Here is a 16,288-nt window from a genome sequence, read left to right as displayed (position 1 = left end):
GTGGGCCCCGTGAGGCACAGTGACTGTGACGCTTGGGCCACTGGCCTTCTCTTACCAGCTGACTAGTAAGGGCAGGGATGGGACCCCTTCCTCTTTTAGCTCCCCTCGCTTCAGCCATGTAAAATAAACTAATATTTCAGAGTCCCGGCCACACACACACCTTTCTCACATATTAAATGTTTGCTGAAACAGATTAGGAGGAAATGAATCTGATAAATGAATTCACACAGTTCAAAAGTCAGGAGTCAGAAAAGGAGCAGCCTGCCTATGGTGGACTTTCAGGCATGTAGTGGAAGAAGGTAGTTGAAAGAGGGAGATTCCAGAGGCCCTTAACATACCCCCACAGGACTTCTGCAGAGCACACCCTGGGTGGGTGGGGAAAGGGTGGACTTAGGGGCCAGATGGGCCTCCTCCTCTCTACCTTCCTGGAACCCAGGAGTCTGGCTGGTGGAGGAGCTTTCCTTTCCAGCCTGTATTGTCCGTGACCTGAGAATCCCTTGTCAACGTCCTGGGGCTGTGTTGAGGATGGTGTGAGATCTGGCAGGGGCATTAATGTTTGCCCCCTTGCCCCTCCTTTCCCAAGACTGTGCCTCCCACAGCCCACACTTACCTTGTCAACCATCCACTCTTACCCTGGACTCTTACCCTGGACTCTCAAACATCCGATAAATGTTTATTGAGCACCCTGCTTGTACCAGACCTTGACAGGGGCTGGGACACAGTAGGGACTTCGTGGAAACTCTGATGAAGTCTTCATGGATAATGCTGGACACTGGCAGTCCTTCTTATGCGGGACGAACTCAGATGTCTTCACTTGTGGAAAGAAAGTTCCCCAGTGTACCCAGTGTATAGAATGAGGCCCTGGGGAAAAAAAAAAAAAAAAGAATGAGGCCCTGGGAAGGAGAGAGATTTGTCTGTGTTGTCCACCACTGTATCTGCAGCATCTGTAACAGTGCCTGGCACATAGTGGGTGTCAATGAATATTTATTGAATGGATGAATAGCGTATGTTTTTTTTTTTTTAATGATTTATTTATTGGCTATGCTGGGTCTTTGTTGCTGCTCGGGGCTTTTCGTTGTGGTGGTTTTTCTTGCTGTGGAGCACAGGCTCTAGGTGCTCAGGCTTCAGTAGTTGCTCCGCATGGGCTTAGTAATTGCGGGTCCCAGGCTCTCGAGCACAGGCTCAATAGGTGTGGCCCACAGGCTTAGTTGCATATGGGATCTTCCCGGATCATGGATCAGTGTTCCACTGGCAGGCAGATTTTTCACCACTGAGCCACCAGGGAAGCCCCTAGCCTATGTTTCTTGACTCAGGTGGCACAGTCTTTCATGTTCCAGCTTTTGCTAGAGGTATAAATGCAGAGCTAACTTTTTTTTTAATTATTATAAGGAAAACTATAATGTCAGTTTAGTGACACAAGGCAGCTTTCGGAAATCGGGGGTGGCATGGAGAATGTGACTACCTAGAGTACCCGTGGCAAGCATGTCATTCAACCACAGAAACCCAGTGGTGCCACTTTCGTCCATTTGGGAACTGGAAATCGAAATGTGTGTGTGAGATCTACCAATTTTTATCATTTACTTATTTATGGCTTCACTCTGTGGCTTGTAGGATCTTAGCTCCCCAATCAGGGATTGAACCCAGGCCCTCAACACCAAAAGTTTGGAGTCCCAACCACTGAACCTTCAGGGAATTCCTTGAAACCTACCAGTTTTTAATCATTGACTTCACTTAAAAAAAAAGGAAAAGAAATGAGTCAAATAAAACACATTTGTGGGGCGGATTTGACCTGTGGGCTGTCAGTGTGTGGTTTCTGGTTCATGGGCTCTGGTTCTAGTTTATCTAGAACTAGACAGTATATGTGAACTTGGGTAAACACTGAACTGTGAGCTCCATAAGGGCAAGCACCTTCTGCTCTGTTCACACAGCGCCGGTTCAATATCATTCTCTCCTTCCTTAATTCAGTCAACAAATGTTCATTGAACACCCACTATATGGTAGCCCTGGGTATCCTGTGATGCAAGGCAAACAAAGACGGAAACGATTAGTGTGGTGCAGGACATTCAATTAGTGGTGGATGGTGACAGGCAGTTCAGTTCAGTCACTCAGTTGCGTCTGACTCTGCAACCCCACGGACTGCAGCACGCCAGGCTTCCCTGTCCATCACCAATTCCCAGAGCTTGCTCAAACTCATGTCCATGGAGTCGGTGATGCCATCCAACCATCCCATCCTCTGTCACCCCTTCTCCTGCCTTCAGTCTTTCCTGGCATCAGGGTCTTTTCCAGTTCTTCGAATCAGATAGCCAAAGTATTGGAGCTTCAGCTTCATCATCAGTCCTTCCAGTGAATATTCAGGACTGATTTCAGGTGACAGGCAAGGGGCACTGAGATCTGAATGAGAGGTAGGAGCCAGCTGTGCAGATCAGGGAAGAGCATGAAGTGTAGATGGATCAGATGGCTCAATGGCCCCAGAACAGGAGTGTGCCCCAGGTGTGTGTCTGTGTGTGATGAACTGAAGGGTGGCTGGATCATGAGAGGATGGGAGAGTGTAAGGTCTGAGCTTGGAGAGGCAAGTCTGCCATGTCTTGTGAGGCTCAGGGCGACGGGCAGCCTTGGGGTCCGCGATGGGGGGAAGGGAGTGCATCAACAGGGGAGGGGAGCTGAGGGTGGCAGCAGGGAGATCAGTGAGGAAGCTACTGTCATGGTCCAAGCAGGAGGGGATGGTGGCCTGGGCTGGCTGCAAAACGAGCCACGAGTGCTGATTCCAGGTGTCCTCAGCAGACCTGTCTCTTTGGTACAGTGGACAGGGGTGTGAGGAGACAGAACCCCAACAGGCAAGTAAGGACCATGCTCCCCAAAGACTGGTTGCTGGCACCCACCTTCAGTGCTTGGTTCCCATCCTGAGCAGCTCTGGGGAGAGCCAGGGCAGGAGTTGGATGGAGAAGTTTTAACCCCTTCCTGTTCTCAGAGAAGGCTTCTGGGAGGAACTGGGAGGGGGTGAGGGTGGGGTTTAGGCTTAAAGCATGGTGGCTGGAGATGGAAGAGCTTCCAGGAGCTGTGCTGAGAAGACAAGCAGAACACTGGTCCTGGAGTCTGGCTGCCCCAGCCAGGGACCTGGGCTAAGCCACCTCTGTACGAGGGCTCCAAGTTCCAACCCTGCTGTCAAGAGATGCTTCTGATTTGCTTTGGCCGGGAGGACTAGCAGGTCTTGAGAATGGACTCAGCCTTAAAGCAGATTGCTGGTGCTCGGGCAGCTGAGGCCTCTGCCTGGCTCAAATAGTGGCCTTTCCAGCCCTGTTTGACAGGAGTCCCGTGGACGCTGCAAAGCCCCTGACGAACTGTGAAGTGCTGCGTGCAACACTGACGCCGCCATCGCTTGCTGAGTTTTGTCCTGTGGGTTTCCAGGGCACCTGGAATCTGCCTACACCTCACTCTCTGTGTTTCCCACTCCGATCCTTGGGAACTGATTGGAGTCCTTGGGGCCCAGCATGCTCTGGCCCCGCTGGCCTCCTGACCCCGTTCGTCTCCCTTCCCGCTGGTTATGTGTGCGCCCGCCACGCTGTTAGCTCTCTGGCCACTGAACTGGCCAAAGCTGGTTCCCAGCTCAGGCCTCTCCTCCGCTGCTCCTTCTGCCTCAAGGCATTTCCCCACTTGATAACTGGCTCTCTCTGCTCACTCAGGTTTCAGCCAGACATGCCCTCTTCTAAGAGACCTCTCTGAGCACCCCAGCTAAATCCTTGTCCCACCAGTCACTTCTGTCCCATTACCTTATTTTATTATTCTTTTTTGCAGCATCTCTTCCCATGAAATTTTGATTTGTCTTGTCTGTTTCATTCTCCCCCAGTGTAAGTTCTGTACATGAGGGACCTCTTTTAACATCATTTTTAGTAGCTTTATTTAGATATAGTTCACATACCCATAAAATTCACCCTTTCAAAGTGTACAAGTCAGTGAGCGGGGTTTTGTTTTGTTTTGGGCCATGCTTGTAGGACCTTAGTTCCCCCAGCAGAGATTAAACCTGCACCTTCAGCAGTGAGAGCACGAAGACCTACCACTGGACCAGCAGGGAATTCCCAGTTCAGTGGGTTTTAGTATCTGCACAGAGCTGTGCAGTCGTCACCACTGTCTTCAGAAACACTTTCATTGCCCCCTGAAGGAACCCCCTACCCATTAGCAGCCACTGTCTATTCCTCCCACACCCCAGCCCCTGGTACCCATGGCTCTGCTCTCTATGGATTTGCAAATTGATGTGCTCTTTTTTTACATAAATAGTTTTTTAAATTTTTATTTTTTAACTGAAGGATAATTGCTTTACAGAATTTTGTTTTCTGTCAAACCTCAGCATGAATCAGCCATAGGTATACACGTATCCCCTCCCTCTTGAAGCTCCCCGATGTGCTCTTTTTAAAGCGCCTCTATATCCCTAGTGCCAGTGCTGTGAGGATGGGTTATCTCCCATTTCACAGATGAGAAAACCGTGACTCGGACCCCTCTGGAAACGGACTTTCCCTATTTTAAGCCTTGTGTCTCACGTCTCCCCAGAACTGAGCTGCCCTGAGGAGGATGGAAACAGCAGAAAGAGAAGAAATGAGCCGGGGGGATGGAGTGGGGAGTTCCCTGCTGCAGCCCACACCTGGGGCCTCTGGGCTGGAAGTTCACTCTTAGGGGTGGGCTTGCTGACTGCAGATTCGGTGCTGGTGGACTAAGCTCAGTGTAGTGCCTGGCCTGTGCCAGGGGCAGTACCAGCAGCCCCCTCCCACGGGAGCAGACACCTGGGTAGGCAGATGAAGGCAGAGAGTAGCTGCCCTGAGTGGCGGGCCAAGTCAGGGGTGGCACAGGGCTGTTGCCTGAAGGCTGGACTCCACTTTTTAGGAGCTCTGTGACTTTGAGCAAGTGACTACACCCGGCTGGGCCTCCCTTTTCTCCTCTGTGGGACCCCATCATCAGGTCCCTACCTCCATGAATCCATGCGGATGCTCCCACCACAGCATCCAGAAGCACAGCGCCAAGAACTCCCTCCCTCTAGACCCTGGGCCCCAAGGAGCCAAGGTTCTGAAAGACTGGCGGCTGTCAGAGGCTGAGCGGGGGCCAGAGCCAGCATCGTATTTCCTGACCCTTTGAAGCCTGGCTCCTCCACTGTAAAAAGGGGCTTAATAATCATTCTTCCCTCCCTGTAAGTGGTGATGGCTGGGGATGTGCAGTTATCAGCACCCTCTGGGCCTCAGACAGGGAAACCAGACAGGCTCCTTGTTACCCCCAAGCTGCCTTCCCTCCCATGGTTGCTGTCATCCTGGCCTCTTTCATCTTAGACTTAATTAGCAGACAGCCCCACCCCGCAGCCTCCCCGGCAGGAGTCATCACTCCCATTTTATAGGTGGGGAAACTGAGGCACCTAGAGGGAAGTAGTTTGGGGCTGCCGCCTATGAGTCAACTATGGAGCCGGGGCCTAGAGGAGCTGGGACTAGGTTTTCCAGCTGAACTTGTCCTTTGGGGTGGATCCGCCTGGCACCCTGGGCACCCAGAAAGCCTCTTCTCCAGCTCTCTCTACCCCACCACTCCCTACCACCTCTCCTCTGGAGGGCAGCGGGATGGGAATAGGGAGGGGACTGCCAAGCTTGGGGAAAGGAGAGAAACCAGTTGGCAGCAGCTAGAATGGGGGCTCAGGCCTGTTTCATCTTCAAAACAGGCTAATTAGAGCCTGGGGCATTTCTCAGACCAGTGGGCTGTGGGTGTGGGGTCTGGACACCTGTGGTTCTGTGCCCTGGAAACCTGCGGTCAGTGAGGCCTCTGCAGCCTGGACCCCGGACCCAGAAGAGGCTGCTAGGTGAGCCCCCGGCTCAGCCTCCTGCGTGCCCCCAAAGAGCCCTGGTCCAGCCCTCTGGAAGTCAAGGTAACTGGGCTCGGGCACTGCTTGACCCCAGATCTGCGGCGCAAGGCCTCAGTTTCCTGGTCCGTGCTAAGCGTCCTGGGAGCCCCGTGACCCGCCGGGCCTTGCCAGTCCGCACGTCTGCATCCCGTTGTCTTCCTGCTTCATAGCAGCTGGTGACTTGGCCCCGCCAGCTTTACCCTAGCCGATCGTCGGCACGGCCTCCGGCAAAGGTCAACAGCTTCCGCCTGCCTCGTTCCCGGCGCCGGCTCCGCGCCCCCAAGCCGAGCGGGTGGGGGGCCCGGAGCTGGCGTCGGGGAAGCGAAGCCAAGTCCTGCGGCGCCTGCCCGACCGGTTCCGCCAGGCCCGCGGCCGCCCAGGACTGCACCTCGCACACCCCCCAGCGGCCACACCGACAGCCCCAAGTACTCATGATCCACTTCACCCCCCGAGTCTGCGGGCGCTGGACTAGGGTGCGCTGCGCCCAGGCGCCGGCGCGGGGCGCGCGGGTTGCCACTCTCGGCATCCCGGCGGGCGGGCGGGCCCTCGGCCGCTGGCCACCTGAGCTCCCCGAGACTGCAGTCGGCGCGCCCACGGGGACCCGGGCACCGGGAGCCCGGGCCCACCCAACTCCACCGCCTCTGCCTGGGCCTGCGGCGGTTTCGGGGAAGGGGGGCCTGCGCAGAGCGGGACAGTTACTCAGCCCCAGCGAAACCGGCGAGTCGGCACCTGCCGGCCGGGAGGGCGAGGGAGGTGGTGGACCCGTTACGGCCCCGCCCCCGCGCGGGGCCCGCCCCGTCTTGGCCGCCCACGCGCCGTGCGCCCCGCCCCGCGCCGCCAGCCCGGAAGGAGCCGGCAGTCCCCAGCGCCAGCGTCAGCTGAGTCAGGCAGGGTGAGAGGGCCGGTCCGTTACCGCGGGCGCCGGGGGCCGGGGCGGTGCTGTGGTTTCGGTGCCGGTTGCGGGCAGGTGACCTAATGAGCTCTCGGCACGCACCCCGCGCCAGCGGCCCACCCGGCGCCCCCGCCCTTGCTCCCCGCGCTCTTGCCCCGCGGGGACCCTGGCAGCCCGCCCCAGCGTCACCCCCGAAGCCTCTGGGTTTCATCTCGGGACCCGGGTGCGGGGTTCTCGCTGGTGTCTGAGCGCGGCCGAGGGCGGCCCCTTTGGGGTCTGCGCATCGGCTCGCGCGCCCTCTAGCGGCCCTGGGGCCCTGCGCGGTCCAGGCCCGCACGTCTGACCCTCCTCCCTCGCCTCTCTCTAGAGGGATCTGTGTGCCCGACCATGGGGCCTTTCAGCCGGGAAACCTGGGCCCAGCGCCTGGGCACCTTCCGGGCCAGCCCGTCCGCCTTCATGGCAGGTCCCGAGGGTGAGGATCTGGGTCGTGACCTGTTAAGCGACTTGAGGAGTGAGAAGCTGAGCGAGCCGATGAAGGTAGGCCCCCCTTCCCGAGCCCTGGTCCCAGGTGTTTATCCCAGCGCACCGTGTCCCGACCCTCAACTTCGTGATGCCCACCCCACGCCCTCCCCCATCTCCAGGTTGCCCTGCTGGCTCTGAGCTTGGAGTACCCAGCCCAGCTGTGGCCGGACGCCCCTGCTGCCGAAGCAGCCGCCACGTCTCTGTTGGACACTCTGGTCCTCCTACCCCCGCGGCCCTCAGCTCTGCGGCGGCCCCTGCTGCTGGCGGCCACCACAGCCTTGGTGGCAGGAGGTGCGCTGAGCCCCGCCTCGGGAGCCTCCGGTCGGCTCCTGCCCCTGCTGCTGGGCTTAGCCTCGGGTCGAGATCTGGGGCGAAGCTTCGGCCCTGCCTCGGAACAGCGGCCCCTGCAGGCCACAGCGTGGGAGTGCCTGCGGGAACTGGAGAGCTGCCGGCCCGGGCTGCTGGGGGGCTGCCTGGGGCTGCTGCGGGCCCTGCTGGGACGCGAGGGCCCGGCCCAGCCCCTCAGCCTGCTGCTGGCACTTGCTCTGCGAAACGCCTTGGTGATACAAGCCAGGGCCGGAGCCGGCCTGCAGGGCCTGCTCACGGCTGGGGACTCTTCCATGGAGGGTGGTCCCTGGAACTGGACGTTAGCTGAGGAGGGTGAGGTCCACCTTCAGCCCCAGGCACCCAGTTGGCCGGCGGCTGAGGAGGGCGAGTGTGGCCTTGCGGCGCTGGAGCTCAGTCCTGAGGAGGCCCGGGAGCTGCGGGCCACTGTGGCCCAGCTTCTGGACTCCTCCTACCTGCTCACTCCTGTGGCCCAGGCCCAGCTTCTGTGGCTCCTGGGCTGGGCCCTGCGGGGTCTTCGGGGACAGCCACCAGTGCTCTTCAAGCCACAGCTGGTACGGCTGCTGGGCACAGCCCAGCTGACACTGCTGCACGCCATGCTGGCCCTGAAGGCAGCCTTCGGCGAGGCCCTGTTCACGGCCCAGGACGAGGCCTTGCTGCTTCGCCGGCTCACCTTGGCTGCTCAGCACCCGGCCCTGCCCCTGCCCATCCATCTCTTCTACCTGCACTGTCTCTTGAACTTTCCTGAGAACTGGCCGCTAGGACCCACAGATGAGGAGGCCGCCCCACTGTTGCTGGGGTCCCAGCTCTGCCGTGGCCTCCTGCCCAGCCTCCTGCATGAGCCGATGGCCCTCTTGGCCCGCCTGCACCTGCTGTGTCTGCTCTGTGTGGAAGATGAAGAAAAGGAGGAAAAGGGCCAGGATCGGAGTCCCCGGCACTATCTGGAGGAGCTCCTGGCTGGTCTGCGGCAGAGGGCAGCCCTGGACGGCGGCCCCCGGGCCTTGGCTACTCTCTGCTTCCAGGCCTCATACTTAGTTGCTCACTGCCTGGCTGGGCAGCCTGTGGTACTGACACCTTTGACCCAGGGACTGGCCCAGTTGTACCGAACCCGGCCTGCACTGGCTCCCCATTTCGTAGATCTTCTGGATCAAGTGGGCCCTGAGCTGCAGGAACCCTTGAGGGTGGCCTTGCGGCAGGAGGTGGTATCCAGGCCAGGCAGAGAGGAGGCCCTCCGTTGGCACCTGCAGATGCTGGCCAGGGTGGCAGACGGGGATGCCCAGAGTGCCACCCTCAGCTTTCTGCGGGCTGCAGCCACCCACTGCACGGACTGGGGCCTCCAGCAGGCCCTGCTACGGGTCTGCCGGGCCCTGCTGCGGGCAGGCGTTGGGGGAGGCCTGGCGGATTTGCTGCAGGCGCTGGCCAGGCAACTGGAGGACCCTGATGGGCAGGACCACGCACGTCTCTACTACATCCTTCTGGCCCACCTGGCAGGGCCCAAGCTGGGGGTAGCCCTGGGCCCCTCCCTTGCTGCACCTGCACTGGCCTCCTCACTGGTGGCCGAGAACCAGGGCTTTGCTGCAGCACTGATGGTGCAGGAGGCTCCAGCCCCGGTTCGGCTAAGTGTGGGTCCTCGCAGAGCCGAGGGCCCAGTCCCAGTGCTGCGGCTCCAGGTGGAGGTGCTGGAACCGGTGTATTCTCTGGAGCTGCGCTTCCGTGTGGAAGGACAGGTCTACGCACCCTTGGGGGCTGTCCACGTGCCCTGCCTGTGCCCTGGCCGCCCCACCCGCCCTCTGCTCCTGCCTCTGCAGCCCCGACGCCCAGCTCCTGCGAGGCTGACTGTGCGTGCCCTGTATACCACACCCAGCGGCCTCACCTGCCACACTCACCTGCCACCCCTGCTTGTGACCTTCGCTGACCTCTTCCTGCCTTTCCCCCGGCCCCCCGAGGGGGCCCAGCTGGACTTCTTTGAGGAGCTCTGGGGCTCCTGTCTGCCGAAGGGCACCGAGAGTCGCTTGTGGTGCCCTCTCGGGCCAGGGGGGCTGGAGGCCTTGGTGTCCCACCACCTGGAGCCCTTTGTGGTGGTGGCCCAACCCCCTGTCAGCTACCTTATAGCCATCCGTCTGCCCCCGGACTCGCGGTTGCTGCTGCGACTGGAGGCAGCCCAGTCGGACGGAGTGCCTGTGGCCCTGCGGACTGACAACTGGGCTGTGCTGCCCCTGGCGGGGGACTACCTCCGTGGGCTGTCAGCAGATGGCTGAGCCCGGGAGCCAGGCTGGGTGGGGGGGGCGGGCCGCAGGACTGTGGTCTTTGCAGGCTCTTGCCCAGGAAGGGCTGCTGAGAACCAGGACACAGCACTGTGGCTCCTTTCTTTAAAACACAAAAAATTACATTTGGTAACAGAACTGACTGGTTTGTTTCCTTTTGGGACCTGGTTGGGGGCAGGCATCTGGAATGGGGTTCAGAGGCTCTAGGAGAGTTTCCAAGCTATGGAACCCCCAGACTGCAGGGCATCAAACTTCCTTCCTGCCCAGATATGCCTAGCATTCTCTAGAATCTCTGCCCAGGAGGTAGAAGAAAAAAGAGCCACATCTTTGCTTCCCAGAGAGGGAAAACCCTTGCCCCAAACCACCCAGCAACTTAGGAATGGAAATGAAGGTGAGCTTGAACCTGACCTGTGAGCCAGTGTTTTTCAACTCCAGAGCTTTGCAAGGTCCCTGCACCCAGAGCTTAGTTTAGCTAGGATGGTGGGCCAATGGGAGAAGCAGTGAGAGGAAGCTGCAGCAGCCTGGTGGTCCCTGCCCTAGCGAAGGGGTTCCTGGGTTGTGTTGATTGGAGCCAACTCGGAAGGATCTGCTAGTAAGGTTTGAGGGCCGATGGAACGGACCTCCCATGATCTGGGCTGAAATTAGGATGACTTTGCCTCACTGCAGCCTTCCAGGCTCCTCAGTCCATGGGATTCTCCAAGGAAGAATATTGGAGTGGGTTGCCATGCCCTCCTCCAGGGGAAATTCCCGACCCAGGGATAAGCCCACTCTGTGGACCTAAGAATCTTGCCAGGTAAGGAGACAGTTCCCCTAGTCCTTTTTCCAAATATGCAATATACTTAGAATTCAGATGTATTAAGGCCAACTCTGCTACTAGTCACCAAGCTGTTTTCCACACACGTTGCCTCACTTCATCCTTGCAACAGCTCAGCAGGGCCCCACAGATGAGGAAATCTGTAGGCTAGAGGGGTTGAGTGATTTTCCAACAGTCACCCAGCTGGTTGGTAATCATGTTTTGTCATCGTGGAGCAGGTTTCCATTACCACAGGGCCGCGTCCCCACCGCTCCCTGCCCTGGATGTCCCCCAGAGGCTGCAAGAGCAGCATTCGTGAGTGCTGGGTGGACAGCCAGAGGCGTGGGCCTTACTGCTCTGGGGAATGGGGCTGTTTGGCCCCTGCCTCTTGGGCACCCAATCTTCCCCTCCTGTTTGGGGTGGGCGAGGGAAGGAAAGAAGGGCTCAGGACAAGCGGGGCTGTGGCAGAGGTGGTCAGGAGGAGGTCTGTCCCAAGCTGGAGCTGCTGCAGTAACTTGACATGTGATCTGGGCAAGCCATTGCCAAACCAGTAAGTGTTTAGTTCCAGGAAACAGAAGCTAAGTCTGCAAATGTTAACAAGTGTCTGGAGTAGGTTAGAGCTTGGACTAAGGGAAGAGACTGGAAGTTGTCTATAGGATTTTTGAAACACGACCTTTGAAACAGTCAATTCTGGGGAGCAAAGAGGTGGAAGGGAAGGGAAGGGATTATGCTTTGGCATTTGAGTATAAAAGGGGAAACAAATGGAGAAATTTCACAAGTTCCGCAAGAGGAACAAGATCAGAGGACCCACGCTCCTCCCCCACTCAAAACAAACAAATCCTTCGGAGTGTCTGGACTTCTCAGTGTTGACAGAAGAGGGCGCACTAAACTAGGGCTCTTAAAAAACACCCAGCCCCACAGGACAGAACAAGAAAAAGATTAACAGGTTCATACAGAGTTATTGCAAAATATGAGAACATGAATTTCATGACATATCTATGAAGCCCAATTCACACACATTCCTGAACAAAAACAGCCAGGAAGCAAAAGAAATCTGTAATATAACACTCAGAACTAAAACAAGCATTTGAAGCCATGCAAAGCTACCTGAGAAATTTAAACACCCAAGACGAAATGAAGAGAGTTGATTGAACTGCAGGCAGGAGGTAAGCAGCTGGAGTTCATTCCATGTGGACAGAAACTCCAAAAGATCAATAGGACAGTTGAGAGAGGAGGCTGGATGGGCCCTGCCCAGATAAAACATAAAAGAGGTCACATATTTCTCATCCTTGAAGTCAAAGGGACCTTCCTGACTAGAAAGCTTCTTGGAGATCAAAAGGGGAGTGATGCCAAGGCTACCTTCCAGGCTACCCACTGGAATCCACTTTGGCTGAGATGTGAGTGCACACAAGAGAGGATCCTGATATATACCACAAACGGACTCAGAACCACACAAACAGAAATGATCGATCAAAGGAAACCCAGAAGAAATGCCCCATAAAAGTGATTCAAACTCCTACCAGGTGCGACTCTGTCTCTGAGCCCACCTGCGTGTCTATGCACAAGTACCATTCTCATTTCCTCCTAATAAACACTTCACTTGTTTCACTACTTTCTGTTTTTGTGGGAATCCATTTCTGCAAAGCTAAAGGGCCAGGGCCTTGTCACTGACCACTGATTGTGTGACTAGGATTCAGCTCTCGCTGACATGGCCCGACCTCAATCTCTGACCGGGAACTGAAACCCTGCTTCAAGCCACTCCAAGTGGAGGTCACCCAAGATCAGACTCAGGAAAGAAATGGAAGAAACAGACAAAATTAATAGGAACTAAAGATTGTAAGATGCTTGCAGGAGAACAGACTCAAATAAAAATATAATAAGTGTTATTGAAGAAAGAAAAACAAGAGAATGAAAAGGAGATAAATACATAGAAAGGGTCAGAAGGAAGTAATGGAAACAGAAGATAGTCAAAAAGGAAACACATTTGTATTATTGGAGTCCCTGGAGAAAAACTAAACAATGAACCAGAAAGTGTTAGTCGCTCAGTTGTGTCCGACTCTTTACCACCCTCATGGACTGTAGCCTGCCAGGCTCCTCTGTCTCTAGGTTTCTCCAGGCGAGAGCACTGGAAGAGGTTGCCATTCCCTTCTCCAGGGGATCTTCCCAACTCAGGGATCAAACCTGGGTCTCCTGCACTGCAGGCAGATTCTTTACTGTCTGAGCCACCAGGGGAACCAGACCTGGTATTTAAGACTATAATCTAAGAAAACTTTCCAAGAAAAATATCTGCACATTCAAAGGGCCCACTGGGAACCTTGGGAAATTAACCCAGAATGATCAACTTTGAGACATATCCTCACAAAACAGATTTCAAAAAAATTTTTTTTAAGTTTCCAAGATTTCTAGGCAGAAAGAATGATTAACTTACAAAGGCAAAAGAATTAGAAGGGCATTAGACTTTTCAGACAGGGAGGCCTGGCATGCTGCAATTCATGGGGTTGCAAAGAGTTGGACACGACTGAGCAACTGAACTGAACTGAGACTTTTAAAAACTGATGTGGAAAGCAGCACAACAATGCAACAGTATTTTTAAACTATGAAGAGAAATAAACAAATGCCCTGTTTGAGGAAGACTTTAACATCCTTTAATCAGTAACTGACAAATCAAGCAGGCAGAAAATCAGTAAGGATATAGTTGAACTGAGCAGCACCATCAATCAACTGGATTGAATTATAGAATACTTCTATAGATGATAGAACATTTATAGATTACAGAATATTGTATCCAACAAGGGCAGAATACATGGTATCAAGTGCACATGGAACATCCACTGTGACAGACCACATTTGGGGCCGTAAGACAGACCTTAACAGATTTAAAAGAATACACATTTGCTCTTGAATCACAGTGGAATTAAACTAGAGAGATCAATGACAGAATGATAACTGGAACATTCCCAAATATCTGAAGATTAACCAACATACTTTCATATAACAACATGGGTTGAGGAAACCTCTTGAGAAATTTTAAAATAGTCTGATCTAAATGAAAATGAAAATATAACTTTTAAAATATAACTTTGAAAAAATATATTTTAAAATCTGTGTGATTCAGTGAAAGCAATACTTAGAATGAGGCTTATGGCATTAAATGCATATATTAGAAAGGAAGAAAGATCTAAATATGTTATCTAAATTTTTGCTTTAGTATACTAGAGAAACAAGAGTAATATAAGCCTAAAAGAAGTAGAGGAAGTTAAATAACAAAAACTGGAGTGGAATTCAATAAACTGTAAAGGAGAAATTCAACAGAGAAAAGCAATGAAACCAAAAGCTGGTTCTATGAAAAGATCAGTAAAACTGATAAGCATCTAGCCAGGCTAACTAAGAAAAAAAGAGAGAAGACACAAATTACTAATATCAGAAATAAAAGAGAGGTCATCACTACTGAGACCATGGACAGTAAAAGGATAATAAATATTATGAACAATTGTATGTGCACTGTCTGATAACTTACATGAAATGGATCGATTCCTCAAGTGACACAAAGTAACAAAATTTACATAAAGAAAAAAAAACCCTTACACACGGGAAAATAAAAGATTTGCATAGAGCTCTCTCTAGAAAAAGTGAATTAATAATTATAATAGTTAATATTATGTTCTTAATGTAATTAAACTATAATATGTGAGATGGGTTAAACTAGATGGGAGGAATCCTTTCACAGTGTACATGTATATCAATTCATCATGATGTACACTTTAAATATTTTCTAATTTTATATGTCAATTATATCTCAATAAAGTTGAAAAAAAAAAACTCTTGAAAGACAACAAAAAATAGCGAAAACCTCCTAAAAAAGAAAGCAACAGGCTGAGATCGTTCCCTGGTGAATTCTACTTGTGAAAAAAAATTTGAGAAAGAACAATAGCAATTCTTTACAATCTCTTTCAGAAAATATTAATAGAAGCAGAGGGAACAACACTTCCTAACTTATTCTCTGAGGCCAGCATTATCCTAATACCAAAACCGGATAAAGACATCACAAGAAAGGAAAGCTACAGAACAATATCACTCGGGTATAGGTACAAAAATCCTCCGCAAAATATTAGGAAATTGAATTCAGTATACTTACATGTATGCTAATATTTTAGAAGAGTAAACAACAGAAAAGTAAACTAAAATATTTTAAAAGTTACATAGGGCAGGAGAGAACAGGTTAGAGGGAACAGGGATAGACACTAGGTTTCTCTAAATATATCTTTGTAGTTTGACTTTGGAAATGAAAATAATCACACAAAATAAAACTAAATCTTTTAAAATCTATCTCTAAAAGTCAAAAGTCATGAAACAAATGAGCCTAACTTTTTATCCAACTGGTAGCATAATCATAGAACTTAAAACCAGTAAACTGATTGTACATCCTAGTGGAATATATCTTAAGGACAAAAAGAACTACAAAAATAATTTTTTAACTGGTAATCACATTGTTAGTTGTAGTGTTGCTATTTTATTGAGACTATTGTATATGTAATGTGGAACAAGGCTGCAGAGAACTGGGATGTTTCATGTCGGAGAAAAAGATACCAAGGTAAGAGCAATGAGGTTAGTAAAAACCCTGTTATCATTCAGTTGCTAAGTTGCATTCAATTCTTTGTGACCGCATAGACTCTAGCCCACCAGGCTCCTCTGTCCATGGGAATTTCCAAGCAGGAATACTGGAGTGGGTTGCCATTTTCTTCTCTAGGGGATCTTCCCAGATCAGAGATCAAACCTGTGTCTCCTGCGTTAGCAGGTAAATTCTTTACCACTGAGCTACCAGGGAAGCCCCCAAAACCCTGTAATCCTAGATATAATAGCATAAACTCACGATGTATTTTCTTTTTTAAAGAGAAAAATACATATTTTCATGGAAAACATTTAGAAATGTCCACTGAAAACATCTAGCAGTCATGAGCACATCTAGTGTCAAACTGAATTAGTAAATATCACTTCTTAGTAAAAGGAACCAAGGATCCTTGGATGATTCCAAGTCTGGAGCAGGAACTGTTTTCAAGACAACCCAAGAATATCTTGTGGTTCTGGGAAACAAGGAAACCGATAAAAGTCTACTTTTTGTTGTTTAGTTGCTAAGTAGTGTCTTTGCGACCCCATGGACTGTAGCCTGCCAGACTCTTTTGTCTTGCCTGGGATTTTTCAGGCAAGAATACTAGGGTCACATCAAAAGACTCAGAAGCTCACTTGAAGAGCTTCCCCCTAGAAAAAGGTGGGACAATTTCAGGATCAATGAGAATAACAAACACAAGTAACTGAAGCATTCAAAATGTTAAAAATACATTATTTAATAATAATACTAAAAAAAAAAGTCACCATGGAAACAAGTCATTTCAAAAACTGAGAAATCGAAGGAAAGTATCAAGTAATACTTGTGCCTTTCTTATACTCACTGTATCAAGGGGGAACCAAATAGTTGATATGAGGAAGTTTTCCTTTTAGAAGTAAATGGCATCTGGTCCCATCACTTCATGGCAAATAGATGGGGAAAAAGTGCAAAGAGTGACAGATTTTATTTTCTTGGGCTCCAAAATTACTGTAGACATGACACT

General features: G+C 52.0%; 1 protein-coding gene across 2 annotated transcripts; it reads left to right on the top strand.

Annotated features, from left to right (window-relative positions):
- AP5B1 (adaptor related protein complex 5 beta 1 subunit) lies at positions 6,647–10,031 on the top strand. Of its 2 annotated transcripts, XM_018043514.1 has the most exons (3): positions 6,647–6,758; positions 7,126–7,295; positions 7,400–10,031. In XM_018043514.1, the coding sequence occupies exons 2-3, from the start codon at positions 7,146–7,148 to the stop codon at positions 9,881–9,883; spliced, it is 2,634 nt and encodes an 877-aa protein (XP_017899003.1). In that variant the 5' UTR covers positions 6,647–6,758; positions 7,126–7,145; the 3' UTR covers positions 9,884–10,031. The 2 variants fall into 2 exon arrangements, with proteins under 2 accessions (XP_017899003.1, XP_017899002.1); XM_018043513.1 differs by having other exon boundaries at positions 6,709–7,295.

The sequence above is a fragment of the Capra hircus genome, chromosome 29 (genome assembly GCF_001704415.2).
Source record: "Capra hircus breed San Clemente chromosome 29, ASM170441v1, whole genome shotgun sequence".
In the NCBI taxonomy this organism is placed as follows: Eukaryota; Metazoa; Chordata; class Mammalia; order Artiodactyla; family Bovidae; genus Capra; species Capra hircus.
This window is presented reverse-complemented; position numbering and strand designations above follow the sequence as displayed.

Bases quoted from the DNA above. Each gene is read 5' to 3' on its own strand.
- AP5B1 (XM_018043514.1), top strand. From the start codon at position 7,146: ATGGGGCCTTTCAGCCGGGAAACCTGGGCCCAGCGCCTGGGCACCTTC. The intron at 7,296-7,399 runs GTAGGCCCCCCT...CCCCATCTCCAG, and splicing joins AGCTGAGCGAGCCGATGAAG to GTTGCCCTGCTGGCTCTGAG.